The 27,937-nt window shown below is 40.1% G+C and overlaps 1 protein-coding gene across 1 annotated transcript in view; it reads left to right on the top strand.

Annotated features, from left to right (window-relative positions):
- Positions 1–4,678: 4,678 nt before the first annotated feature.
- tjp1a (tight junction protein 1a) overlaps positions 4,679–27,937 on the top strand; it is a 102,011-nt gene continuing 78,752 nt past the window's right edge. The window contains 2 exon segments of the mRNA XM_034217388.1: positions 4,679–5,225; positions 19,251–19,449. Of these exon segments, the coding sequence (XP_034073279.1) occupies positions 5,134–5,225; positions 19,251–19,449 (291 nt within the window). The 5' untranslated portion in view covers positions 4,679–5,133.

Here is a 27,937-nt window from a genome sequence, read left to right as displayed (position 1 = left end):
TAAATACTGAGCCCTTTAACAGTGATGGCATGTTATTGTCGAGACACAGAGAATGTACGTTGAGTATTTACACGCCAGTGTCACCAGGTATTTTGAAACTTGATTTATTCCCAGAGATCAACGAGAACAGTGACAGCCTGCTGAGAGCTGCGTCATTCTCCACCGTCCTTCTGGCTTCAGACCATAAAGCTGCTGTGGTGACCTCACCATCCTCCGTCTCCTTCAGGCCACTGGTGTGCCTGTGTGTGTGTGGGTGTGTGTGTGTGTGTGTGGTGTGTGTGTGTTTGTGTGTGTGCTGTGTGTGTGTGTGTGTGTGTGTGTGTGTGTGTGTGTGTGTGTGTGTGTTTACTTAATCCTCTTTCCAACTCCAAGAACAGTAAATAAACATCACAGGAGTTGGAGGAACTGCAAGTTGGGCTGTGTTGAATTTCTTTTTGGTAAATTTGCTGCCAATATCAAGCAGTGCTGATAACAGCAGTTTCATACTGACCTTCCCCAACAGCTGCTCAACACCTTTTCCATCCAAAAAGAGTTACCTGCCTTTTCACTTGCGGTCTCACTTTTTCTTCTTGTCAATTTTATTTTGGTGTTTTTAATTCCTCATAGACTTTATATCTTGATTGACTTTTTTCCGGTGCATGGGCCATCTCAAGAGGACAATGGTTTATACACTGCAGTACTCCCTTCCTTCATTCTGTTTATTAGGCCGAACAAATATGTAAATACAGTGACAATGATGTGCTATCTCACCTCACAGTGCAGTTTCATTGTCAAATACTCTCCAGCTCCACTGCCAACTTGTTTAAATGTTAATGGTTCAGCCCAAGGGGGTTTATACAGAGGGAGCCTGTGAAGAGTCTTTATGGTTACATCATCTTCTAATCGCTTTTACAGTCCTAAATAAAACGCTTTTTCCCCTCAGCGGCCATGCAGACATAAACATGCCAGTACACAGGGGTCACTTTGACTTAGATCTTGTGCACATCGAGCTCTTGGATGTCCCCTTCGTCATTGAGGTCTCACTAAAGACTAATGTTTACTGGGAATTTAAATCTGACACTGAATCAACCACTGAATTGATTAGCATCTGCCGAGACTCTGTAAACTATCAGCCCCTTAAAGAAAGGCGAGTAAAAGTAATACAATCCTCACATTAGTCTCTGTAAGAGCTTGCATATATGAAAAATAATAACACACAGAGACCTGAAAACAGAAGAATAAAAACAGACAGTAACACAAGTTTATCATCTCAATCAACTTCAAATCCATTTAATATTGTTCATGTTTAGATAATATTATTCTTGATTAAAAGTTAGCTGACAGTTTTGGTATTTAAAATGTGCATAAACAAGCACAATCCACTACATGCGATGAAAAGGAGTGTTTTTACTATTGCCTTGTGTTTGAAAGGTACTATATAAATAAACTTGCCTTACTATACTTTGGTTTTTTGGAAGTATCCTAATGAGCTTTGCTTGGCTCAATTTCACTGAGCCGCCAATGAGATCATGTTGACTCGTCTCCTCGTTCAGTCAGACCTGCAGTCAGACCTGTGTCGCTACTTAAGAGATTTAAGCATCAAGGTCAGTAGTTGAAAGAGATGGAAACAACTCCGTTACTATACAAGATAAAATACTAATATAGATCATTATATCTCAATGGACATTTTTGAGCCTAGATGTTTAACACACATAGGCAACCAGTGTTGGACAGTTGAGGCTGATGCTGATACCAATATGAATATTTCAGAGGTCATTACAAATTATAATTATGCTTTAAAATAACTTTTCGTAAAGAGTGTGTGTTTTTTGTGTGCTCTTTGGTGAACAAACTATATAACGGCCAATGTATCAACCTATAGCTTTAATGCATCATACAAATATGTTATCTATTCTTACCTTGTAGATACATAAAATATACATAACTTCCCCTGTTTTTTGTGAACGGTTCTGGGGAAAGAAGAAGAAGAAAGAATACACATTTTAGGATGAATGAAGACTTGTCCTGCTTCTTTAAAATGTTTTGTTTCTGTTCGTCCCACCTCAGGGTTTCCACTTATACAGTCATAGTCTAGTCGTTAAGTCTGTCTAAACCTTAATTAATTGGTATTGAATTGTTGTTGTTTCAGTCCCTCTTTAATGCCCCGGCCACACAAGGACGAAAACGGTCGTTTGCGTTACTGTTTAGTGTCATATAGACCGTTCGGCCACACGAGGACGACCGAATACGGCACTAAACGACTGCGTAAACGATAACGTGTCCCAAGGTGGATAGAACGGCATACGCAACGCTCTGGGGGGTCCAACGGCTCCGTGTGTACGCCCTATACGATCATTTTCTGATAATGATGAGGCAATAGCCCCGCCTCTCCCCACCTCTGCTGCTCACCCCCGCGTCAAAGTAAACTGCACACTGAATTCAGATTATTTATCTTTCTCTCGATATGGACCTAAACGCGAGTGAAGTCTAATCTGACAGGACGGAGACACGCAGCTCTGCTCACCTGCAGCTCCTCCCGCTGTGATGCGGCGTGACGGTGAACGGAGTAAAACACACATTCAAGTCTCAGATCATCACCCTTAGCTATTTTAATTACCTCTCAAACTACCTAAACTAGATATAAATATGTTTATTTTTACTGTCGGCCGGGTCACTCATTACTGGATCAGCTGCTGCTGCATGAAACAGACACTGGCGCTGTCCGAAGAGAGGGAGGAAAAAGAGAGGCTCCGTGTATTTTATTATTATAATATATAGATTCGTTATTCATTTGTTTTAAAGCTCAATAAATAACAAAGAAGACCTTTGACCGGCACTTTTATAATTTTGTCGGAAGATTTAAACTTTAATACACGTTGACTCTGCCCGGTTCCCTCGGCCCCCACCGCGGAGAATAAACAGAAGGGCAACCATGACAACCATGCTTCTTCGCTGCTTTTGTGGAGGAAGTTACAGCGCCACGTACAGGCTCCTGCATATGTACTGCAGCTTCTCCAGCGGTTGGAGCTAAACGGAGCTGTCTCGTGTGGACAGACACTATCCGGATGACTATTGCGTGTGGACGGAAGCTTTTTTGCGAGTTTGCGTTAATCCTATGCGTTTAGCCGTTTTCGTCCTCGTGTGGCCGGGGCATAAGACTGTTAAAGACTGCTGTGGTTTCACTGCTGCTATGCTCCTCTCTGAACTCCAGTTTTAACATGTCAAGTGTTTTATTTACAACCCTTAACCTTGATGCTTTAACACTAGAACCGCCAACGGGGTCAATTTGACCCAGAGCTGTTTTATATTGTATGTAACTTTTTTTCAATAACATATTAAAGTCTCCCAGTCCGTGACTTTTCCTGAAAGTGTGTTATATAGCACCCTATGTTGTTAAAAATTGTCAATATGAAGTCAGATTGAAGAAATCACCCAAAAAATTGCCATTTATACCTATTTCCGCCAAGCGGGTCATATTGACCCCACCCCTTTTCCCGCTATTGATTTCGCGTGTAAACAAACATGACGTGTTGCTATAGCAACGCCTTTTGTCTACTGGGTTCCTTATAGATTGAGAGATAGATTGAGAGAGAGAGCGATAGATAGATTGATAGCGACAGTCTGTAGTGAAGGAGCGCGCTCCTGCTCATGGGAGACTGCTCGCGCTGCGCTCCGCAGCAAACAGCTGTTTGCTTTTCACTCAACAACGACAACCGCCTCACGAAACGCTATGTTGTACCGTTAATAACGAAACAATTTAACAAAATTGCTTGTCAAAATACCAATACCACAGGACCTTTTTTTTTTTTAAAGCAATACTTTTACCTTGAAAATCAATGCATTCTAATGCTGGGTCAATTTGACCCCGGTGGCGGTTTTAGGTAGGGATATCTCTGGCGTTTCTAGTGTTAATGCCTTTTCATAACTTTTAAGAATTCATCTGTTGTCTTTTAACATGTAATACTACAATAAGCTGTGTTTTATTCCTGTACAGTATTTCATTTTACATTCTGAAATTAGCAAATCTTTCTCTATTTTACATGTACATATAGTTTACTTTATCGGCACATTTGTCACTTGCAACATTCTCTTGCATATATGTTATTTATGTTCTGTTACTTTCACTATTTGTTATTGTTTACGTCTTATATATATATATATTTATGTTGAATTGCTGAAGGAGCCTGGGACTTAAGATTGTCATTATACCATACACTGTAGCTCATTATCAGAATCAGAATTCCTTTATTAGTCCTACAATGAGTACATATGCATTATTACAACAGCAGAAATATAGTGAAGATACACTAAAGACAGTAGACTTATATATATATAAAAAGATATGCATTATTAATAAGAAGAAACAGTATGTAAGAAAAAAAGAAGAGATACACCAAAATGGTAAAAAAGTAAAGTGACCATATACAACTAAAGAGGTAGCTGGTACTGTACGACAATACAATCTTTGAATCTTTAATCTAATGAGAAAAATAACATCCAAAACGATGCACCTGCCTCACATTTTACAATATTAAGATACTCAACAGAATAGGTTTCCCCTCTTAAGCCATGACATCAGTGGTGTCTCTTTCCTCTTCCTCCTCCTCCTCTTCGACGCTCCCCTGCCTCTCTCTCTCTACTCTCTCCCTCCTCTCTCTCGTTGAACAGTCTTTCCTCCCTCACAGACGTTTGGGTGCCACCGCCGCTGCATCCTATTCTCACTGTTGGTCTCTTCCTCTTGACTCCTTTACTCCGCGGAGAGTGGAGGAAACACTGACAGAACAAGTGGCCACCACAGGGCGAACCACAACAATGACCCGGTCCTAACTAAATTGAATGGATTAGTTAATCTATTCTGAGCCTAATGAGATAGAGACATGGGTCGCAGCGGCGTGGTACCATTTCGTTAGCTCCTCGGGAACATTTCCCCTGTCAACAGTCCTCCAGACGTGGGAAATGTCGTTTTTGATACTGAAGATGCCGAGGGTGCCAGGGGACAATAACAGACACTTGAATGCACGCTCACCTGTGTCGCTTTTGTGGCGCGCGGATTCCTAGAAGTGGAAGTAGCAGCAGTAGCAGTAGTGGTTGTAGTGGTAGTAGTAGCAGCAGTAGTAGTAGTAGTAGTAGTAGTAAGTAGTAAAGGAGGACAACATGAAGTACCAGAAATATCTCACGGTGATGCAGATGGCCATGGGAGTGACAGCCTCCAACAAAGACTGCCTCCCGGTGAAGAGAATGCTCTGGTGAGTACAGAGGAGGAGGACCACGTGTGGATGGGAGCGTGTGTTGTGCGTGCGTGAAAATCGTGGCCAGGTAGTGTTTTAATGTGAAGACAAATAGCTTTAAAATTAGCCTCTTTAGCTTTGTTGTTATGAACCATTCGCCCTTTTCCCTTGCCCTGTGTTTCAGAAAGAGAATTAGTTTTATTACCAAGTAGGTTTAAACCTACCAGGATTTTGATTTGGTTCACATGGTGCATTCAATGACACCGAAAAAAGGTCTATTATAAACAACTTTTTAAGACTATTGTAACAGAACTAAAGACAATATTTACACAAAATATAAATATGAGTACAGTAAAATATAATATGAAAAATACTATGTTTAGAGTGGAGAGCTTTGCAGATTTAAAAATACATAGTGTGGAGCAGAAATGTGCAACATGTTCAAAGGGTTGTGCAGGATTTACAGTAGTCTCGTGTGGAGTTGAAGCTGAGCAGCTGTTGGCGGAAGTCTGCTGCCTCTATGTCTCTTTGCTTCAACAAACTGTTACGCCGGTGATACACACACACACAACACACACACACACACACCACACACACCACACACACACACACACACACACACACACACACACACACACACACACACACACATCAACACACACACACACACACATCAACACACACACACACACACACACACACACACACACACACACACACACACACAGGTAGGAGAGGCTTGTAGCTCTCCGTGCATCTGTGTGTTATTCATCTGTGTTTTCGCTTGGTGGACTCTTGTTTGTTTTGATCTGCTGGTGAGGCTGAGTTTCACATAAAGCGGGGCATCCAGAGCAGGTTGTATTGACAACAACACTATGAAACAACAATGCTGTCCGCTTTGAAAAGACTTCAGTCGCACCTGCCCGTGTTTTCATCCGCGAGCCTTTAAGCGATTGTTCATTTGACACAATCTTGTGATGTGAAGTTTCCCACATGGTATTTGGTCTCAGATCTATTTGTGTGGGTTGATGTAGTATAACATAGCCTATGTCAGCTGGTTTCTGCACTCTCATCATTTATTCAGTAGTTCATGCCGCCTGTATTTAGATCAGCATGTGTACGAGTTGTGCGTGGTTTACCAGCATTTGCTGCTCATGTGCATGTTTGTTTCATGTTTTAGGGTTTATTTCATATAATAATCTTTTCCAATCTATTCATTTTTCACTCAGCTACATCCACCAACTAACATGATATCCACTGTATAGACTGCCAACCTTATTTCACTTTTTAGCTCTAGTAAACATCTGTTTACATCTCTTTCTCTATTGTACCAAGGACTTTTTTCATTGTTAATTAATCAATTATTTCCTTTAAGCTAATCAACAAATAATTTGGTCTGTAAATTGATAAAATTACTCTTACTGAGCATCCTGGTTGGGTTTAAGGTGCCTACCATGAACCGGAGCCTTTGTTGCTTGACACTCCTTGTGTCTTTCTCCTTATATCTTGTCACATATAAGGCATAACATTCTTTAAAACAAAATAGCAATCACAATATGTTTCAATATAAATGTAATTGTCAAATGCTTGCTTTGCAATTCAAGCCAAATATAAATAAATCTTCCGGTTTCTAGTGTTTTCACTGTTAGGATTTGCTGCCCTTGTTGTAGAAAACTACATTTATCTGAGGTTTTTGTAATGTTGGTTTGCGAAAAACAAGACGTTTAAAGATAATTTTCAATATTTTCTAACATTTAAAGACCGAACAACTGATCCTTTGATTGAGACATAACTGTCAGATAAATCAATGACGAAAACGCCATAGTTGCAGCCCCTGCAATGATAAAAAAACTGAAAAAAACAAAGAATCCTTACATTTCCGAAGCTTGAATCCTTGGATGTTTGTGCATTATTGCCATAAATATCGTAAAGATCAACTTTATCTCAAATATCATTATGCTGATACATTTATTGTATGCCAGTCAACCCATAGCTCATACTGTATAAATTAATCAATTGTTTTGTACATTTTGTAATGCCGTTGGTCCTGTATTATGATGAACAATGGGTTGAATTCGAATTATAGAAAAAATGTCTTCTCTTGAGGCATTAATATTAGTATCCTTATTGATAAACATTTAAAAAAAATCAAAAACATCCATAGTAGATTGTCTAATTACAGGCTCATGTTAGTCGTACAATATAGGCACATTTAGTTCTTCTTCTGTATATCCACATGGATAACATCAAGCACAAGGTATAATCCTTCCAGATTGGCATTACTTTACAGCGAGAAGACAAACACTGGTTTATTTTATGAATGTGCAGCCGGTTCCTGTGGAGTTCATCTATATATAGGCACGCGCCTGTAGAAACACACCTGACTGATTCAGAAGTCATTGCACGGGAGGAAAGGAGTGGTTTTCTCCTCTTAGCTCGTGACTGCTTTCAAATGTTTTGCAAAGGACCCAGTGGTGGCCTTGATTTTGACACTTCTCCCTTAAGAGGCGCGGCGGTTTGTCGGGGCCATCACATCATGGTGGGGGAAGGGCACGGCCATTAAAACAGGATTACTGTATCTCCTCCGACAGCCACTTTAAACGAAGGGAAGCTGTGCCTGCAGTGTGTGTTTCATGGAGTCACCCAATGCATCCACTCGCATGCCATGTCTGTCTTTATTCAGGGTGAAGCCAGAGCCTAGAATCAGTAGGCTGCATGCACACAAGTAACTCTTACTGTGGATACCAAGAGTGAGGTAATGCTCTACAATGTGCATTGTTTTAAAATGATATACGATAGAACTAATGCCACAGTGACACGTCCTAAAACCCGGAAGTGAACTCCTTCCGGTTCATTCCATCATAAATCTATCGATTAGATTTATGATTCGAAAATTATAAAAGTAGGGTAGACGTGGATATTATCCAGCTGAACAAAACGTGATCTGTTTCTTCAATTTATTTCGAGCTATTTTCCAAAATCCTATGGAGAGATTGCATTGCTTTTTGTCGAAGGAACCGGAAAATGCTAACTTACTTCCGGGTTTTAGGACGCGTCACTGTGGCACTCTATAACCCAAGTTTACATGAATTATTTGATAGACGAGTGTATATCCAGATGCATGGTAACAGTTGATGTAATGGGAGTAGGAATAAAATACATAAATACCATCCATGAAAAGCAGGTTTTTTTACCACCATGTTAAACATACAGTAAACATGCTATTTTTTTATGCACAGCCTTGCATCAGGTTTACGCAGAAAAACATATTCAAAACATCAAAATACAGGTGAAATTCCAAAACAAAAACCAAAAACAAGTACATTTTCTGAATTACTACCTTTATTGATGATATGATAAGATCATAAAATGTTGTTTGAGGGATTGTTTTTTAAATAAGGTAATAAAGTACTAGTACACTGAGACCCTGATACACCTGGCATAAACATGCGTCTCGGGCAGGGGACTGCTCTTAATTCAAACTGCAAACAACATCCTCCTTCCTTACCTTTCAAAATAAAAACCATAGTCATTCATACTGTATCACTGATTACAATAAGAAAAGAAAAAAAGCCACATTTTTCTTCCACTTTGATCTCCGGCAGACCAGGGACGGGAAGTGCACTATTGCCTCGACAGTTGCAAACCAAAATGACGTGTTGTGATCACTACGTGATCACTGGCACTGATGTGAGGACGCATCCTAATGCCAGGTGTGATCTGACGTACTAAGAGCGGTTCCACCTGTAATCAGATCACAACAGCGTGTTGATGCCAGGTGTAAACAGGGTCTGAGTTCATGATCTCAAGAGGTGTTGAATTAAACTGGGTTCAAGTGCAGTTTAATCTCACTTACTTGTGGTACTTTCTCAGCTAATTAATTTGTAAGGGTTGAGTCGAGAGTTGTGATAAAGGAGATGACGCATGAATAAATAGATGACGCATGAATAAATACTGTTTAAATCAATGACACAGCGAGAGCTTTGGCTTTGATTCGAGTCACAGCGAAGAATGCCAGAAGATTTAACAGGTACGCTCAGGTTATGTCTTTTAGAAGCGAGTGAAAACACAAAGGGAGGCCGCTTTGTCATTCCTTCAACCAAACAAAGCGACAGAAGGGCAACATCGCTCATTTTAGATGAGAAGGAGATTGCCACACCAGATGGTTTAATGATGTTCCTAAACACCTGACCTCCTTGATTAAAAATCTACTCCCATCCATCCATCCATCATGTTAAAAGAGCAGTGCATTCACAATGTTGTAAATATTTCACTGAATGAGAAATTGCAGCTGAAATGCTCAATTGTTGTACTTTGCATTCTATTTATAGGCAATGATGTATGTCCAGTGATAATTAGTTGATCTGCGTTCGAGATGTCATTACATGTAGCATATAGGTGCTTTTTATAGAACAGTAACTCTAGTACATCTGACTGCATTTACCATTGGTGGTGCTACTGTATAATTTTCCTGGGGCAATTATAATGACATCTAAATAATATTTTAAATATATATATTGGTAGATCATTGTGTATAAAGTGTGCTCACTCAGAGATTTTTAAGTGGTTTATGACATATGCCATATTGATCCATTTTCTTAGGTGGATTTTTGCAGAATATTTTCTAAATTGATCAATAAATGGGCCTATAACATTTCAGAAACCTTTGAAAAATGTTCCTCACAGTTTCTGAAAATCCAACATTTCTTAACATTTCTTAAAAGTCAAAATCCCAAAGGCTAATATGGTACAAAACAAACAGAAACAGGACATACTAATATTTGAGATAGTGAAAACTACTAACTGCTATTTTTGCATTAACAATTGAAATGGTTAATTGGTTATCAAAAGATAGTGAGCATCATTTTGTCGATTCTGTCGAATAGTCGCAGCTCTACAAGACTTCAACTGAAGGCATTGAATAACAAAATATGACTCACTGCATAAAACATTCTTATTATATTTTTTAAAAAACACAGTGGTCTTTAATAGCCACAGCAGTGTAATACGTTTGAGATGATCCATTTATAATAATTAGCCTGATGACCTGTGCTTAAACCGGTCCCTGCTCTTCCTAACGAGTGGGTGTATGTGCTGTATTGTGTGCCAGATGTCTCCTCTGCTGCGTGTGACACTCCACCACGACATCTCTGCCTGGTGTTCTCAGTCCACCTGCTTAATGATGCATAAAGTCAGCGTCTCTTCTCCCGCCCAACAAACACACACACATACACACAAACACACACACACACACACACACAGCAGCTGCCCTTCTGCCCTATGATTTGCCTGTCCACACGTCCACCCTCGCAGCTCTTCAGAAGAACTTACACATTCAACAACTCCTGTCCCGCCCCCCTCCTCTCCTCCAGTTCCAGCCATGGAGGCCATGATGCGTGACCTCACACAAAGTGACAATGCCGCACATTAGTTACCCTCAGCAGGAGCCCGAGTCCAGGGTGGGCCTGTCATGATAATCAGTACATTTCTCAAAAAGATGCAGAAATACAGTCTTTTTTCTCTTTTACTCTGAGTAATCTCTCTGTCTCGCTTACCCTGAAGTAAAACAAGCCTTTTTGCATCAGAGGTCATGAAGTCTGATCCTAAAAACACAAGTCCTGACTTCATTACAGCCTTTTGAACCCACTGCTGTGCCTCTCCAAGTTCTTTTTAGAGTATATGCTTAGGTGCACACACGTGTCTGTTTTTGTATTCAGTGTTTCTGTCCATTAGGAACTCGCATGTTCTAACTTTGGCAGAACGGTTGTAATCTCCTCTCAGATGGTTTATGCCACTAAAGGGAACAGATTACACAGGGTTTATTGACTCGTGGCTCACTCCCTTACCCCCACCCGCTCCCTGACCATACTGTGGGTGTGTGTTGACGTGTTTCTTGGTGTGTGTGATTGTAGACCTTTGGGTGTCTGTTCCAATGTGAGTCTGTGTGTTTGTTGTTTCTGGGTTAAGCAGACTGGTACATAACGACACAAAAAAAGTTAGAACGTTTAAACTGACACGATTAAACATCAACATGTTAGTCATCATGATTAGGCAGATGGAAAGCAACAACACCAACAACAGAAAAGCTTCCCAAACACACTGACAATGTTTTTGGGTTGCAAATTGTCACCATTTAATGGTTTTGTTTTTCATGTACCAAAATGTAGACTACTCTTAATGTATCAGACACGTGTGATACAGCAAAGTGGTGTCATAGAAACAGTGTGTTTACTTTCTTCATTAACCGAAATGTCATGATTAAAAATTGAAATGTTGCTAAGTTTAGTTTAAACAGGCACGTTAACCAAACTACATTAATGTTTTTCTGATATATATATTGATATTGAGGTATATTTGGTGGATAAGGTGCGGAAGCCAAACTCTCTGTACCTTCCTGTTACGGATCGGGGAAGGGGAGGAAGAGGGAAGTGACTTTGATGCTGCAGCTGCATCTTCTGGAGTCCACAGTGCAGGTCTGGATTAATGTAAGAGTGAGGCTAACGAAGGGTCTGGTAATTATGGCTGCCTAACGAGCCAGTTGGCAGCAGTGATGGTACAGATTGTCTCCAGTCAGAGTCAGACACCAAGCAGCAATGACTTTTAGAGTCTGTGAGTCACACGTTCCGGCCTCTGGTGACTCCCGACTGTCATGCCGGCTCACAAAGGGCTGACAAGACTGAATCCATCACTGCTGCCCCACAAATAGAGAAGGACACAGCAGAGGAGATCTACTTTTATCTGAAAGAGATCTCAGTTTATTTGCATCCTACTTTGCCTTTGCTCGGCCGATTTATGTCCCGAAAACATTCATATTTTCTAATGTCGCGTAATTAAGGCATGTTTCTTAATATGATGTAATATACTGTAGTGTAATATAGATGGTTTGAAACTCTAGAAATGTCTGATATTGTAAGTATTTGGCCACTAATGCAGCCTTAGTGATTATCCCCTTTTCATTTATATGTGCTCTATTCCTATTAGATTGTAAACAACTTATCTTTAAAATAATGTATAAATACACAGTGTTGCTAACTGCACAGGGATCAGTTATACCTAAAAATCTAAGCCTAGTAAATTCAAATCAGGTTTTAATCCTGACCATGAGTTAATGTTCGAAATGACGTGATATTAGTGTTCCATCTTCCATGTAGTATTTCATTTAGGTACCAAATGTATTGCTATGTAGCAATCTCAAACCCTAATAAAACAAAAGTATGCCAACATGGATATTTTGAGCAGGAAGAAAACCATGCAGTAATTTCTTGTCTTGAAAAGTTCCAACCATATCCTCAAGTACTAGTTTCTGCCAGCAAGAGAGAGTTTTCTACAACCATTTCAACAAATGGAGCCACACTAATGTCTAATTAAGTCCATTACTACTGACACCTCTTCCTGCATTTGTTTAGATATCTTGCCCCTGGTGATATTGGACCATAATCCTTCAATTCCCAAACAAAATGCATAAAACTAAAGGTGGTTATAGGACGTTGTACGAGGTATACTTTTTCCCTTCAATCGTGTTTTTTTATCGGAGTTTATAGATTTGTATCTTTACAGTCTACTTTATATTATCTACTTTTCAATTCTGTTTTAATCTATTTTGAGATGTTTAATTTATGTGCAATGCCCTGTTTAGTTTTTTATGCTGCTGCAACGCAAACATTTCCCAATTTGGGATCAATAAACCTCTTATCTTATCTTATCTTATTACCGTAGGTAGTGCAGCATTTTCAGTGCCAGCTACTCTCCACAATTTAGCACAACATATCTTCACAGCAGACATCTTGCCCATACATTGAGTCTTATTGTGCCCTAAGGTTGAGTTTGTGTCTGTTATTCACACTTGACCTGCCTGTTACCCTCCTCTCCACGGGCGGGTCGGACAGCGCTCGGACATGAGCGTTGTCCCGCCTTGTTTGATACATTGTCTATATGCCTAATCTGGTCTTCCCATCTGTCAGCCTGTCTGGCCCGATCACAGTCTTGATCTTGGCGCAGACTTCCAGTCGCATCCTCGTCTGCCCAGGTGGCTTTCAAACAGCTTACAGACCCCAACCAGTAAATAACAAGCTTAATTTAGTTTCCTTGTTTTCCTTGTTCCTTCATCAGACTTTTTCAAGGATGTTATTAGCCGACCCCCAACATATTCGTCATCTGTTTCATTATTCTGTTAGGGAGGGTCACTGAGGTTATCTTGATAAAGCAGGATGTGTCATGCACCTCTTGTCACCACTTGTCCCCTGAAGTAGGGGGGGAGCCCGTGAGCAGAATGATGCATGTGCATTGGCTGCCATCACTTCCAGCTGAACAGTCAGGCATTACGAAGCAGGCAGGATGACCTCTGAGCCATACGCTGGAAAAGTGTCCCTCTGTCCTTTGTCCTGTTGCATTATGCTTTTTGTTTTTTCTGGACCCTTTTTCTTTCACCTTTGGCTTTTTTCTCTGACTTTTATTCTGTTCTACCTTTGAAATATAGACCCTTTATCTACTGAGTGAATTTAAATGGAAAGAAACCTGATTAACATACTGATGGGGCGAAAGCTCTTTTAAAAAAAAAGGTCTTGTATATAAATAGCAAAATGAGAAGTCAGTGGAGCTATTTTGGATGCACCGCTGTCACTTGATGAACTGGAAGATATGACCAAAGGAAAATCACATGGATCTAAAGCCCCCCCCCCCCCCCATCACAGCTCTGTTTGTTTAGAGGACAGTCAGCTGTAATAAAAGCTGATATAGAAGAAGTAAAAACATAATGTAGCAATCCTCCCCTAGAGAGACACTAAAAAGCCACCTGGGTGGAGGAGGTGTGTGTGTGGTGTGTGTGTGTGTGTGTGTGGTGTGTGTTGTGTGTGTGTGTGTGTGTGTGTGTGTGTGTGTGTGTGTGTGTGTGTGTGTGTGTGTGTGTGTGTGTGTGTGTGTGTGTGTGTGGTGTTGTTGTTGTGTGTGTGTGTGATGTGTGAGAGAGTGAGACTGTGGATGCATTCTGCCTTGGTAAAAGTGTCAGGATGATAATGAGACATACCTGCCTATCGTCCCTCTAGTCCTCACACTGAGCAGAACCAATTGTTCTGCAGAGGGCTCTCCATCTGGAGATCTGTCACAACATCCCAGCTCTGAGGGAACAGGAGGGGCCCCCTATAGGCCCACCATCACCTTCCACACCCATGGAGCAGGCTAATAAACTGGTGTCTACAAGCTTAAAAGACATACGTCACTTTTATAATATTTCTTTAAATACTCTTTATTTAATTTACAATGGTTGACATTTAAACAAATATAACCGGCCCTTCTGTAAGTTGGCGACTGATAAAAGCTAGTGAGTGTAGTAAAGAGTATAGTATAGGAAATATGAACAGTAGCCAGAAAACAGTATTTTGACCAAATAATCATACATCAAGGTCTTTTTAAATGGAAACCACCTTCATTCGAAGGTTTGCAGTAATATTAATCTGCTGTATAGGATAGATTTGCTCATATTGTAAAATACACCATAATATTTGTTTAATATATTCTATATGATATTTTTAAAACCTCTATCCTCAACACACGTGAGTCTTATTATTTATTCATTTTTATGCAAATTGTCCTCCCATAATGGCAGAATATTGAACATATACAGCATATTATTTAGCTTTTTTTTTAAAAAGTGTATAGTTTTACGATGATGGAAGAGGTCATGACCTCCACTAAATGTGTAATGTCTGTCCTGAGGGATGAGAAAGGGATTTCATGTCGACGGTCCGTTTAGTGGCTCCTCTGAAGCTTTTAATCCTATGCCACGATCTTCATCAGAAGATGGAGTTTGCACTATTGTTATCTATTTATTAGCTGACGTGGATATTTTTTTAATCTGTTGAAGCTTTTTTCGAGCATTTCAGTATTCAAATTCAAAATGTAAATTCAAAGCTACACAAATTGGCCAAACTGCAACTGCCGATAAAATGTCTGTAACATGATTAAAACCTTTCAAACGGGCTGCTGTATTAAGACTGTTTTGTCAGTGCTGTTTGCAAGGCTTAAGTTGAACTTGTAATAGAGTGGTGCAGGAACAAGTCCTAAAACCCGGAAGTGGAGTTTTACCACTACCGGTTCCCTCGTCTCAGAGCCAATGGGATTTCTCCATAGGATTTTGGAAAATAGCTCCAAATAAGGTCTGTGTTTGACACAAGTGTAAGAGATGGATCACGTTTTGTTTCTATGACATTAAATACATCAGCAGTGACCCCACTGGTGATTTCTGAAGAGTTTACGTATCTGAAAAACGATGGTTGTTAACAAGTGGCTGAATAGGACTACAGAAGTTGTCGAGGCCGTTGTACGTCATTATGCCGAACACGTAAACACTCCCGCTAAGTTTGTTTTCCCTGTTCTGCTTGAAAGCAAGTACCCCTGCCCTCCTGCAAACTGTTCAAACAAACACTTCAATTTGTACAATTTTGAATCTGTATTTTTGAATATCGATCTTAAGTTGACGTGACGTTGAAGTCGTGCGACCCTGCTGTAGTTCGTTTATAGCATAACGTTAGAATTTTGCTTCTGGCGATTAGATTTATGATTCGAAAAGTAGGGTAGACATGTGGATATTATCTGGCTGAACAAAACGTGCATTTATGTAATAGGTTCGTTTTCCACAGACCTTATTCCTAACTATTTTCCAAATCTTATGGAGAAATCCATTGCTTTTTTTGTTCCATGCGCAGCTTATTTCCGGGTAAATACGTCATCCCTGCCACCACTCCATTATGTGTTTGTAGTGAGTTGAGGCTGTAGTGCTGTGAAATATAACTCAAGATCATAATTGCATTCATTTTATGTCTGTAATTAATGATATTTTTAGTGTAACAATATTCTAATGGAGGAACATACTTATACTCGAATACATTATCAGCAGTGAATTAAGTAATTAATGTTTTTCTACAACTAGGTCTGAGCATGCACACACTGCTGGGATGAGGTAATCTTCTCTACTAATGACCTCTAAAATCCAGGGCAGGAGGCAGATTCTCTATTTTAGGCAAAACCTCATAAAATATTCATAAACTTAATGAAGTCACTGCTTAATTTTTCTATTTAATTCTTTATTTCTGCGCTGTACAATGCCTACACTGTTGTTTGCACTGAAGGGGTCACTTTGGGTACACATTGTGAGGGCATTACAGCCTGTTTGTGAGTTAGTCTTCCTCCAGAGGCAGTGAGAAGTGAAACTAACTTCAGTCTGCACAGACAGACAGGCTGTGTTTAATCCACTGGCCTGCATGGCTCTAACTCAAATCCTGAAGCATCACTGATGATAAATCATTCAGAGGCCAGCAGCAAGTGAGCAGTTATGCTTCAGCTCCTTCTGGTGTTCTGTCAAGTTTTAATATTTGTGCCGCAATGTTTATACTGCCCTTGGACTTTACAACCCAAAAACTGTGTTTCCGTCTTTCTATTTTCATGCATGGCTCCGATAACACTGCAAGCCTGTGTTGCATAGTGCAATCTACAAAAGACAAATAGAAGTAAATGAAAAAAAGAATGTGCTATCATGTCTTTGTTTGTTTTCCTTGAAATGACACATCAAAATAAGACTATGGGCACGAACATGTTTTCAAATTCAACTTTGCTTTAAAAGTGATTTTGAAATAAGTATTTCAATGGAGTGGTCACCAATGATTTAAAAGTTGACGCCTGATTTTGGAAACTTATTTTTGTTAAGTAGCCTTGTTTTGTTTTTAACTTTCACAATAGTTTAAAGAAGGCCCTGACTGTATGAAAGCCAAGCTACAGATTGGCTCGCCCCTCCTTGAGCCCCACAGATACTCTCTACCTAAGCACTCCTCATTCTTAGAAACAGTATTAAAGCCCACAGAGCTGCATAAGCTGCTGCTGGAGGTGTAAATGGAATCCCCTTGTAAAGCAACACTGGGATTACAGCTACAGGGATTCAGTCTTTGTGTCCTGGCTGTTAGTAAATACACACGTGGGAGTGGACATTGTGCACAGGTCACAGTAGAGGACAGGGATTCAGTGGCACTAATTACCACTTACCATTAGGTACCATTAACCTGGGAGCAGTCAGCATTATTCTATGGAACCATACGAAAGTATAAGCATGAAGGCCCTATACCACAAAGTATGTCATGAATGAAAGGCAATAAGATTATCAAATGATGTATACAGTATGTTTTGGAAATGTAAGCATTGCATTTTAAAGGATTTATAGGATTTATAGAACATCGTTGTATCAGTGGACAAATTAGGAAGCAATTTCTAATGAATGGATGCTCATTAATTAGGACTTGTTTCCTAATTTGACTGTTTATTTGGTCTTAAGTGCCAACATCAGAGTGTGACTTAATGGACTTCAAACAGCTGCTGCCAGACGTAAACAGTGACTGGATCTGCTATCTTTGTAGCGTTGCTGTTGCTTCTTGTGATTGACTGCACCTGTTTTATCTTGTGCCTTTAACCAGTCCTCTCCATGACTAGAGAGACACGCTGCCAGTCAGTTTTATCTTCACAAAAGGTTGTCCATCTTCTCTTGAAGCAGCTTCATGCAGCTGTGAGTGCACTTCTGGCTATAGGGCCGCAACTCTATTGAGTGATTAATGGTTTCTCTATCAAATGTCCATCAATTCTAAAAATGTCCAACACCGTTTCCCCAAAACTCAAAAACCCAAAGATAATCGATTTGTATAAATATAGCCACATTTAAGATGGCAGCACCACACTTTTGGAACATTTGCTTGTAAAATGGTCTAAAAGATGAATCGAGTATGTTTTCCCCCTTTTGAAGCAAATCAGCTTCACTGTGGCTTAATAATGGAAGACAAGTAGATGCTCCTTACTCTCCATCTGCAAGCTACCCGCTGACATTCAGCCCAATTATTCACACTTGCTGGAATGCAACTACAGCCAACAGGAGAGGATTTCCTTTAAAAAGTAAAGGCAGCAAGAGGGAAGTTATGTCACTAAGATCCTCCAGGCATCCCTCAGATATGCTGCAGTGCCTGCTGGCAGAGTGGATTGTTCTTCTGAGAAGGCTTGATCATTGAATCATGTGGTATTTAATGGATGTGGTTATGTCAAGTTGTTGAGCCCACAAGCTATTCATCATCAGAAACATTCAAGAGTTTAAGACATACGCAGACTTCCCAATCAACTATCAATTAAAGCCTCAACTGAAATGTCACAGTATCAATGTAAAGTTACAGTTTAATGCTTCAAGGGGAATTTAGGTGACACAGTACATTTACATGCACACAGTTACTAGGGGAAATATCTGGCCCTTTAGCAGCTAAATACTTACCGTGCTCACCAGCTAAAAGCAGCTGCAGACAGCTTCCTGCTGCAGCTAGAACCAACACTGATGCAGCTTTAAATGCCCTGATTGTAAGAGAATATTTTCATCTGATCTGTTTATAGAGTCTCTTATGGTTCCTTAGAGTCTGTGATACTGCAAACATCTGCTTGTAGTCAGTCAGAGACTCCTCTGTAGGTTGAGGTCACAGGTCAAACGCTTCTCCTATGTCCGTGGGGGAGGGTTGACCTGGCAGCATCTCTTTGAGACAAGCAGACCATTGTCTCGCATCGGCTATTGATTAGGTATACGCGGGCTTTCTGGGAGCCCGCCTCTCCTCGTGTTGGTTAGATGTTTTGTGTCTTTTGGTTCAGAGATCGCTGGTGGAGCACTGGACATGTGTGAAACTAAGATGATCTCCCGGCCGTATTGTCTGTACTTTCTCCAATAAAACTCTCAGTGCTTTTGGCTAACAACGGTTCCAGACTCCTTCATTCTACCTCAACATTGCAACAACAGAAGTTTACCTTCACACTGATTACCGTCCACTTCCTGTCCTAACATGATTTCAGTAAGGGATTGGGTAAAGATTAAGAGAAACCTAGTAAACACAGCTATAGTTCTGCAAAGACAAATTGTTGGGGTTTTCACAATACTGCATGTGTGTGACTTTGAACAGGGGCAAATATGCTTGTCTTCAATTACTTTGGTGACCAAAACTTCTGCATGATTTCTAATGTCGGGTTTTTTTTTCTTCTCAGGGTGACTCCGCAAGATGAAGACACATCCCCCTCAGGTGCTCCCGGGTGTTCAGATGGGCCTACAGGTGCTAGCGGGGGTGCTATGGCCATCTCCACCCTCTCGTTGCCCATGAGCCAGGGCAAACCTTCCCTGCGTCGGATCAAAGGCCGCATTCACCGCAGCAAGAGCCTGGACAGCATGGATCTGCTCGACTCCAATGTAAGGCCCACTGATCACATGATCACACCAACATGTACACTCATAGATGGACAGGGTGAACTTGCTGCCAACAACGATTATGAATTAGTATGCTGATTTTTTTATCAATCCTCCAAATTAAATTAAACAATTGTTTGATTCTCATAAACAATTCAAGTCGAAAGTAATTATTATTTTTTGTTTTGTTGAACATATAAAATAACAAGAAATCCAAAAACATATGTTCTGCTTATGGGTGAATTCAGATTTAACATTTACACAAGCAGCAGCGCTAATACGCACACACAAACACACAGGCGTGACCTTTGGTTATGCAATATTTCTTTGATTTTCAGATGAGCACAGTTTAACACATTCCATATGTTTCTCTCTATGACTGGTTTATTCTCATGAATAGTATTAATCTGATAAATGATTGGGTAAGCTGCTTGGACCTTAAAACCCTTCCTATCTCTGGGATTGTCCAGTGAGCTGAGAACTGCGTTTGGCCCTCTCTTTCCTCCGCTCAACTCATGCGTACTTGTGCGTGTGTGCTTCTGTGAGTACCTGTGTGTGTGTGTGTGTGTGGTGTGTGGTGTGTGTGTGTGTGTGTGTGTGTGTGTGTGTGTGTGTGTGTGTGTGTGTGTGTGTGTGTGTGTGTGTGTGGGTGTGTGTGTGTGTGTGTGTGTGTGGTGTGTGTGTGTATGTGTGTGTGTGTGTCCGTGTGTCTGTGTGTGTGTGAGAGAAAGTGATGTGACTTTTGGGAAAGCAACCAACGGTTTATGATGTAAGAGCATGCCAACCTGCTACTAATGCATGCTTGGTAAGGCTGTTTTTTTTTTGTGGCATGGGACCACAGTGGACACACAGATACAGATAAATATCTCTCCTGAACATCACTATTCAATGTCTCTCTATCTCTCTCTTTCTCTGTCCTCACTTTTACTTTCTTTGTCTCCACTCTCTGTAGATGTCTCCTTTAATAAATGTCCACATTGTGATCTTTCCTCGTCTGCCCCCTGTCCTTCTTCTCCCTGTTGACTGTGTGTGTGTGTGTGTGTTGTGTGTGTGTGTGTTGTGTGTGTGTGTGTGTGTGTGTGTGTGTGTGTGTGTGTGTGTGTGTGTGTGTGTGTGTGTGTGTGTGTGTGTGTGAGAGAGAGAGAGAGAGAACTCATCATGGGGTGTTATGGCTGGCCCTAATTGAGAGCAGCCTGGTGTGCTTTTGTGAGGAGTCATTATTCTTCTCCAGGAGTGCGACTCGTTAGTAATATAGTTCACACAAGGTAACCCAAAATTGGTGACGGATGGAGGCTTGAATGAAGTTGCAGGGTGGTATGACACAGCAGAGAGATATCCATTCAGAACACAACACACACACACACACACACACACACACACACACACACACACACACACACACACACACAACACACCACACAAACACACACACACACACACACACACACACACACACACACACACACACACACACACACACACACACACACACACACACACCACAGAGGTTGATCGAGTCTTGTCACTTTAATGACTGCTGGGATGGAGTTTCCTGCTACTTTCTCATTTTGAAACGGAGGCAATAGTATTTAATTGATTTTTAGAAATATCCTTGAGTGCTCTGGTCGACAATTATTGGCAGTGAGTTTCTGGCCTGAATCCAAGCTGTTGTTTTTTACTTTTCAGACATGGTTGAAGTAATTAAGATCAAGTGGTTGTACTGGAACTGTAGAGGCATGAAGGTTAGAAGTGACTTTACTGTTTTGACATTCACGAAAACAAGACCTTATATCAGTGGTGGTGGTGTACTTTGAGTTGAGTGGGAGATGTGTTGTCCAACTACTGTTTATTAACCCTGCAAATGCTGTAAAAGGGGCTGAAACATTTATGGAAAATATCTAATACAATGTTGTGATTTCTGTTTCTGTCAATTCAATTCAGACCTGTAGCTGCCGCTGCAGTCTACATTTTTCGGTAGGTAGAGGAAGGAAACAAGCCTGTTCACAATGTATTCAAACATGAATCTGTTGGGAAAATTAAACAAGGCCTTCATTAACATTATTAGTAATACGTTTGCTTTTCTGACTAACATTAACTTAATATGATAAAGTTCATTTTATAACCGATACAATGATCACTAGTGAAATTAACCACCAATAACTAACACTTGGTCCTACAACTTGTGAAGACCCCGTTGATTATGTAAGTTAAAATACAATTGCAGCTGTTTTGCTCTTTTGCATAGCACATTACTTGTGTTACCATAGGTAAAAACAAGGTGTGTTTTGCATTACAGACATTTATCTCACAGTTTTTTAGGCTGTTATTTGCTCAGGTACAAGCCTTACGTTTCCTAATCTGCAAATTACATTAAAAACCCTAGTGTGCATTCAGCTGTATTTCAGACATCACCGTAAAGATTTAAAAAAATAGTCATAGTGATGCTTCACAGTTCTATCTTTAAAGACAATGCTTCAACAAGGATAGTCTTCAAACGCAGCCTAAAGAGAACCTGTGGAGTAAATTTCCACTCACAGTAATCTCAGTGCATTGCATACACGTCATGTTATAGGCTTTATAATATTCAGCTGAGGTAAAAGTTTGCATATAACCAAGCTCGCCTACGCGTCTCCTTTCCTCCATTATGAATATCGAGGATGCACTAAAAAAAGGCCTCGGCATCCATTTCATCCCACTGAGCTCTCACTCTATGCAACATGATGGGATGCATGAAGCATGTTACGCAAAATACATTAGCCTTCCTCTTACAACTCTGTGGACCATCATAAGATGTGCATGAGTTTAAGTCTGAAGCATGAATAATAGATGGGAGAAATAATCTACATCATAATGTAGTGTTTTCTTTCTTTCACTTGCAGCTATTTTTGTGTGAGGAAAAAAACAACCCTGTGAAGTCCGTGGAGAAGAGAATCTGAAATCTGTGGAACTCACCTGGGATTTCAGCTGTTATTTATTCAATACAAAGCGATGGCTCCTGTCTGTCTTCCAATGCAAAGAAGCTGCCAATGTTTACTTCACTGTGGGGGATTGATTCCTTACACTCATGTCAATGGGTAGATGTGTGTGTCGATGTGTGTGTATGTGTGTCGCTGTATTGTGTGAGCTGATAGTCTTTAGTCCTTGAAAGTACACACTGTTTTGGAGAAATCCATGAGGCGCCACTCTGGTTTGATTCCCGATAAATCCTGCTGCACTGTGGCTTTAATATTCCAATTAGGCTGTCAAAAAAAGTCGAAGAAGGGTCAGTACCTTTAAAGACCTGGTTTATTTTTCCGAAAATCTATCAGATGAGCATGGTCTGATCTGCAACCTGTATGATTAGGTTTGGTTAAACACAGTAAAGTGAATCCTGTGTCAATTTTTGCAAATGTAAAGCATTTAACCAATAATACACTTTCCATTCGAAAATCTTTTTAACAACTTTCATGATCTATACGGCACACAATTAGGAGTTATTTAGGGTTACGAAAACATATCAAGTAAACACCACAATACTTTAATTTAGAATTGCAGAGTAATCATAGTGTTAAAGTATTACATACAGAAGAAAACCTGCACCTCTTGCAGCTTCATTAGAGGATATTAATTATATCAGACTAACGTTAGATTTGTTACATATCTAATAATTAAAACTGTCTTTAACAGTAAATCAAGTTACCCGAATTTCCCTTCAAAGGACTTCAGTCAGACTGGTTTTATATCCAATAATCTGCATACCTGATCTCCATGATGGAGTGGTGTGTGGTTCACTGCAGCTGACGTTAACCCCACTGCTGGAAACAGCTGCTCAGCTGGACAGAGTTATCGCCCCAGTTTAGTCCGGTCATATAAGCAGATCACGCATGTTGGATGCTATTTTGGCACATTTCCCATATTTTAGCATAGTATGTACACAGGTGGGTTCATAACAGGCTACTCGAATACACCATGTACAGTAAGCATTTAGCAGAACTGTTTTACAGCATGCTACATGTTTATAGCATGTATAGTGAAATGATTTCTGTTCAGTGAATCTTATATTGAAATACCAAATATTTATAAATCTGTTGTAGAAAAACAGCAGCCAATTATTTTATTCATTTGAAAGGCATCTGTCGTGCCCTTTTTTCCAGACTTTTTGAGTGTAGTGTTATACACTTCATCATGTACTCTGCTGAAGCTGCTGGGTACAGACTAAATAAGGAAAACACTCAGACAGCGACTGACAGAGAGAGCAGAAAGGAGAGATTTCAGAGCAGGATTGATGAATGCGAGGGAGGAGTGGAGGTTATGACATGGATGGCGCTATGAGAGATGAGAGAATGGTTTGACAATAGGGTGCAGGATGTTCCCATTAGATGAATATATTTCCCCCGGATAGACAGGAGGCTCCGCAGACACCTTATAGCTCATTCATCTCAGCCCTTGTTTTCAAGGCACAACAGGGCAAAATTGCATTTCACATACAAGTCATTTATCTTACCTGAGTTGAAACATGCCACTGAAAAGCGTCTGTTGTTACATGTGCATGCTATGGGCCTCTACTGTGCATGTGTGTGTCTTGCATGGGGAATGGTGTGACAGTAACAGTGGTATTTTCTGAACAAATTAAAGTAGCGCTTAGCTTCTGGGATCATCATACTCTTCGTCATTATGGAAATTAAATACAGACATCAGGCAAAAGTAGCTGAATGTGTACGTTTGTAATTAATGTGGCCACCAGCTTATTTGGAGGATAATAAGGCTTTCATTTACAAACCCTGAAAAATGATAGATACTGGATGAAGAAGATAGTTACCCATTTGAATTCCTTTGAAGTCACATTAGGTCGTTTGATATAGTCAGACATAGTCGGTATGAATATTCTTGTTTCTGTTTCCTGTAAGGCTCACCCTTTAAAGCAGGCAGGTGTCTTGGCTGCAGAGTATTAATGTGTTCTGCACTAACAGACACATTAGAGAGGCATGTGCTATTTCATACAGTATGTATGCTTTAAATATGAATTGAATATTCATGTTTTCACATCACTTCATTCTCACTGACACTTCTCTCTTTTTCTCACTCTATGTTTTTTATTTTGTGTTCAACACTGGTGTGTTATGGTATTTGGTGTTACAAATCTGCACATATGCTATATATGATGTTATAAAGAAGGAGACATTTGGTTTGTCTCAGCATAATAAATTATAAGATTATGCAACATTTAAAAAGATTGGTAATTTTTTATGTTAACCCAACAGCTGTTCCTAAGAACAGTTTGAAAGTACATATTTATCACTTGGATATTTCGATGTTATACTACTATTATGTGTCCAACACATCTTTTACTTTTCAAGCCGCTACATTTATTTTGACAGCTATAACTACTATATGCTTTGCTCCCAAACTTAGTGTAAAAATGATTTAAATATAATGCATTGTTACAGATAAACTACTACATTGATATCATCAGATAAGCTGTTCAAACTAGCTTCACTAATTTAAATATCGTAGTGTTTAATCCTCCACTGACTAAATCATCTAATATAATAACAATGATAATTAGCTACATGTTTATACATCCAGTATCTGCTGCTTTTGTTGTGCATTTATGTATTCTGTTGTGTTATATTTTATTGGATTGTAATATATTATACTGAAATGCTTGTTGAAGCATTGTATTGATAGTTTAAGACCACTACTTGTCATAACTTCCTCAGGGACTGAGGATAAAAATAGCTCATTAGTGAATGACTCTGGCATGATAACATAGAGGTGGAAACACAAATGTTGATTAATCTGTATTGGTAAAAACCATAGGTAAAAACATAAACAATTATTACATAAAAAATAATGTTAGAAGTAGCTAAATATAGTAAAGGTGTTGGTTTTCACTCACGTTTACTCTCTGTGTACTTCTCACTTTTCAGTTTTTGTTGCTTTTCCAGCGTTTATAGTAATTGATCGCTTGTACAGGTTCATACCTGCTATCTGTAACATCCGATGAAGCCACTCATTAATTGCATTCAACATTAATCAGCAGCAAATCCATAGGCTGTAGCTCTCGGGTTCCATATGGCTTTGATTTTGATCCCAGTGATTCATTAGCTGTTTAAAGACACGCAGTCCTCTGCATAATGACACGCGCCCTGCCCCTCACGTTAGCTCATCCCGCGGCCCATCGTAATGTCAGGCAGGAAGGGCAGGCAGGATCAATGTTGGCTCTATAGATAGATGAAGCAATGATCTATGACACCCACAGCAACAGCATGCAAGTGAGAAAGCCTTATTTTACACAGGGTCATATGAGATTAAATTATATATATCAATCACTCTCGGTGAGGAGTGAGAATGTGTGTGTGTGTGTGTGTGTGTGTGTGTGTGTGTGTGTGTGTGTGTGTGTGTGTGTGTGTGTGTGTGTGTGTGTGTGTGTGTGTGTGTGTGTGTGTGTGTGTGTGGTCAATCTTAGCAGAGGAGATGGCTGGATACATTGCAGGAAGTGTGTCTTCATATTAGTATGTCCGGTGGTCTTATCGCCTCTGCGCAGTGGCGAGCCGTCAGGGCCCTCTAGGCCCTCTGTGAGGGCCTACGATATTCTAAGAAATAATATTTGAAAACATTACAAAAAAAAAGTTTTTTTTAAAATATTTTGTTGTTGTTACATATTTCATTAGTTTTACCAAAATAACTTGATTTAATTGTATTTAAAATAATATTTCCAAAGAAATAAATCCTTCGAATCTGCCTGTTCAGTTTCTGTTGGAATGTGAAGGGTTAAATGCCGTCTCTGCGAGTTATGTGAAGACGGGAGAGCTTGTTGGTCCCTCTCTACATTCACAGAGGGCCCGCTATAGTAACTCAATGAGAGAGTAATGTCAAATGACAGTACAATTGACCAATCATATCTTCCCTCTAAATGGGCGGGCTTTATTTTCGCGGACTTTATGACAAGTTCCGCCCACTGTGAGGTCTATGCAAGTGCTGCAGTGACGCGTCCTAAAACCCGGAAGTAAGCTTCGCTCGGATTCCCTCGACAAAAGAGCAATGGGATTTCTCCATAGGATTTTGGAAAATAGCTCGAAATAAGGTCTGTGGAAAACGAACCTGTTAGATAAATGCACGTTTTGTTCAGCCGGATAATATCCACATGTCTACCCTACTTTTATTATTTTTGATAGATCGATAGATTTATGATCGATAGATTTATAATTAGCATAAGTTCGTTCATGATGGCTCACTTCAGTGATAGTGAGGACATCGTTGCGAAATTATTAACCGAGTCATTTTCAAGATTGAGTTCCAATGATACACTGGAGTGGCAAAGGATCAGCTGAATGACCCGCAAGTGCTTCATCCAAAAGGACAGGAGGATGGACTTTGTGTTTAAGTGATTTGATCATCAAAGGTAGGCCTAAGTCATTTTTTCCGTGCCGAGTGCCGACTTAATTCATTTGTAATTGTTACTTGGCTGTGGGTGCCCTGTCATGATAAGTGTTTATATGTTGTTTTGTGTGGTAGAGGGTCGCTGTCATTGATGCGTTTTGCACCCCGGACCGCTGTTTTGATATTCCGCTGAAGTATACGCTGTGACGTAATATCTCTTCTTTTTTTTCTCGAGGGAAGTGGGGTCAGAGGGCCTAGGTATAAAAGTCACGGCTCGCCACTACCTCTGCGTGATATCGATTGGTCGCATAAGGCAGTCTGCAGGTCAGCACTTCTTAAACGGCGACAGAGAGGAGGCATGGAGGAATTACTGGAGGGCGAGGGATAGCATGAGAGAAGACCCAAGGGTGGAAAATGAAAAGACAACAGAATGATGGGAAGATGGATAGAAGGAAAGGAGCAGCGTTGTTTTGCTCACACGGCCACACGCTCAGCCCCACCCTGTTCTATAGTATTGATTTAACGTGCTAAAGCTGGTGACCTATTGTTTTCACCTTCATGCTCTTTTTTCTTCACGTTTGTTTACAGTGTATTAAAAAAATGTTTTTCTCACCACCACGTAGGTAGTTGTCAATATTGAATAAATAACATTAAGCACTTTACCCGTCTTGCGATGTTTGCTTAACAAAGCGGCGGAATTAAGTTCATTGATCCAATCAGACCAGCTGACAGCGCAGTGGCTCATATCTACAGTGATTTCTCTTCATATAGGCTACAATACTATTCTTCTGATGCGCTCACTATACTTGTGCCAGAAAAGCATTTAGTGCGGTTGTATCTTCATGCAAATCTATTTTTAGACATGTATTAGTCACTTTTAACCCTCGGTGCTGACAGTGTTTCCTCAGTGGTTTTTTGTGCTTTGATGTCATTTTAGCTCCATCCCTGTTTTGGTCCCAGCTCCATTTCTAGTGCAGGTCTCAGTGCTGAAATGTATTTGCTCTGAATAATTTAACACACTTAAAGGCAATTACAACACCTTGTAGTGTGGAGTGTTTTCAATTGTAATTTTTTTTTCTTCCCGGCTGTGATAGGCCTACCTGCACTGTGACGTAAACCCTTACAGTAG

The sequence above is a fragment of the Gymnodraco acuticeps genome, unplaced genomic scaffold, assembly GCF_902827175.1.
Source record: "Gymnodraco acuticeps unplaced genomic scaffold, fGymAcu1.1, whole genome shotgun sequence".
In the NCBI taxonomy this organism is placed as follows: Eukaryota; Metazoa; Chordata; class Actinopteri; order Perciformes; family Bathydraconidae; genus Gymnodraco; species Gymnodraco acuticeps.
Note: the sequence above shows the minus strand (reverse complement) of the source record. Positions and strands in the feature narration are given on the sequence as shown.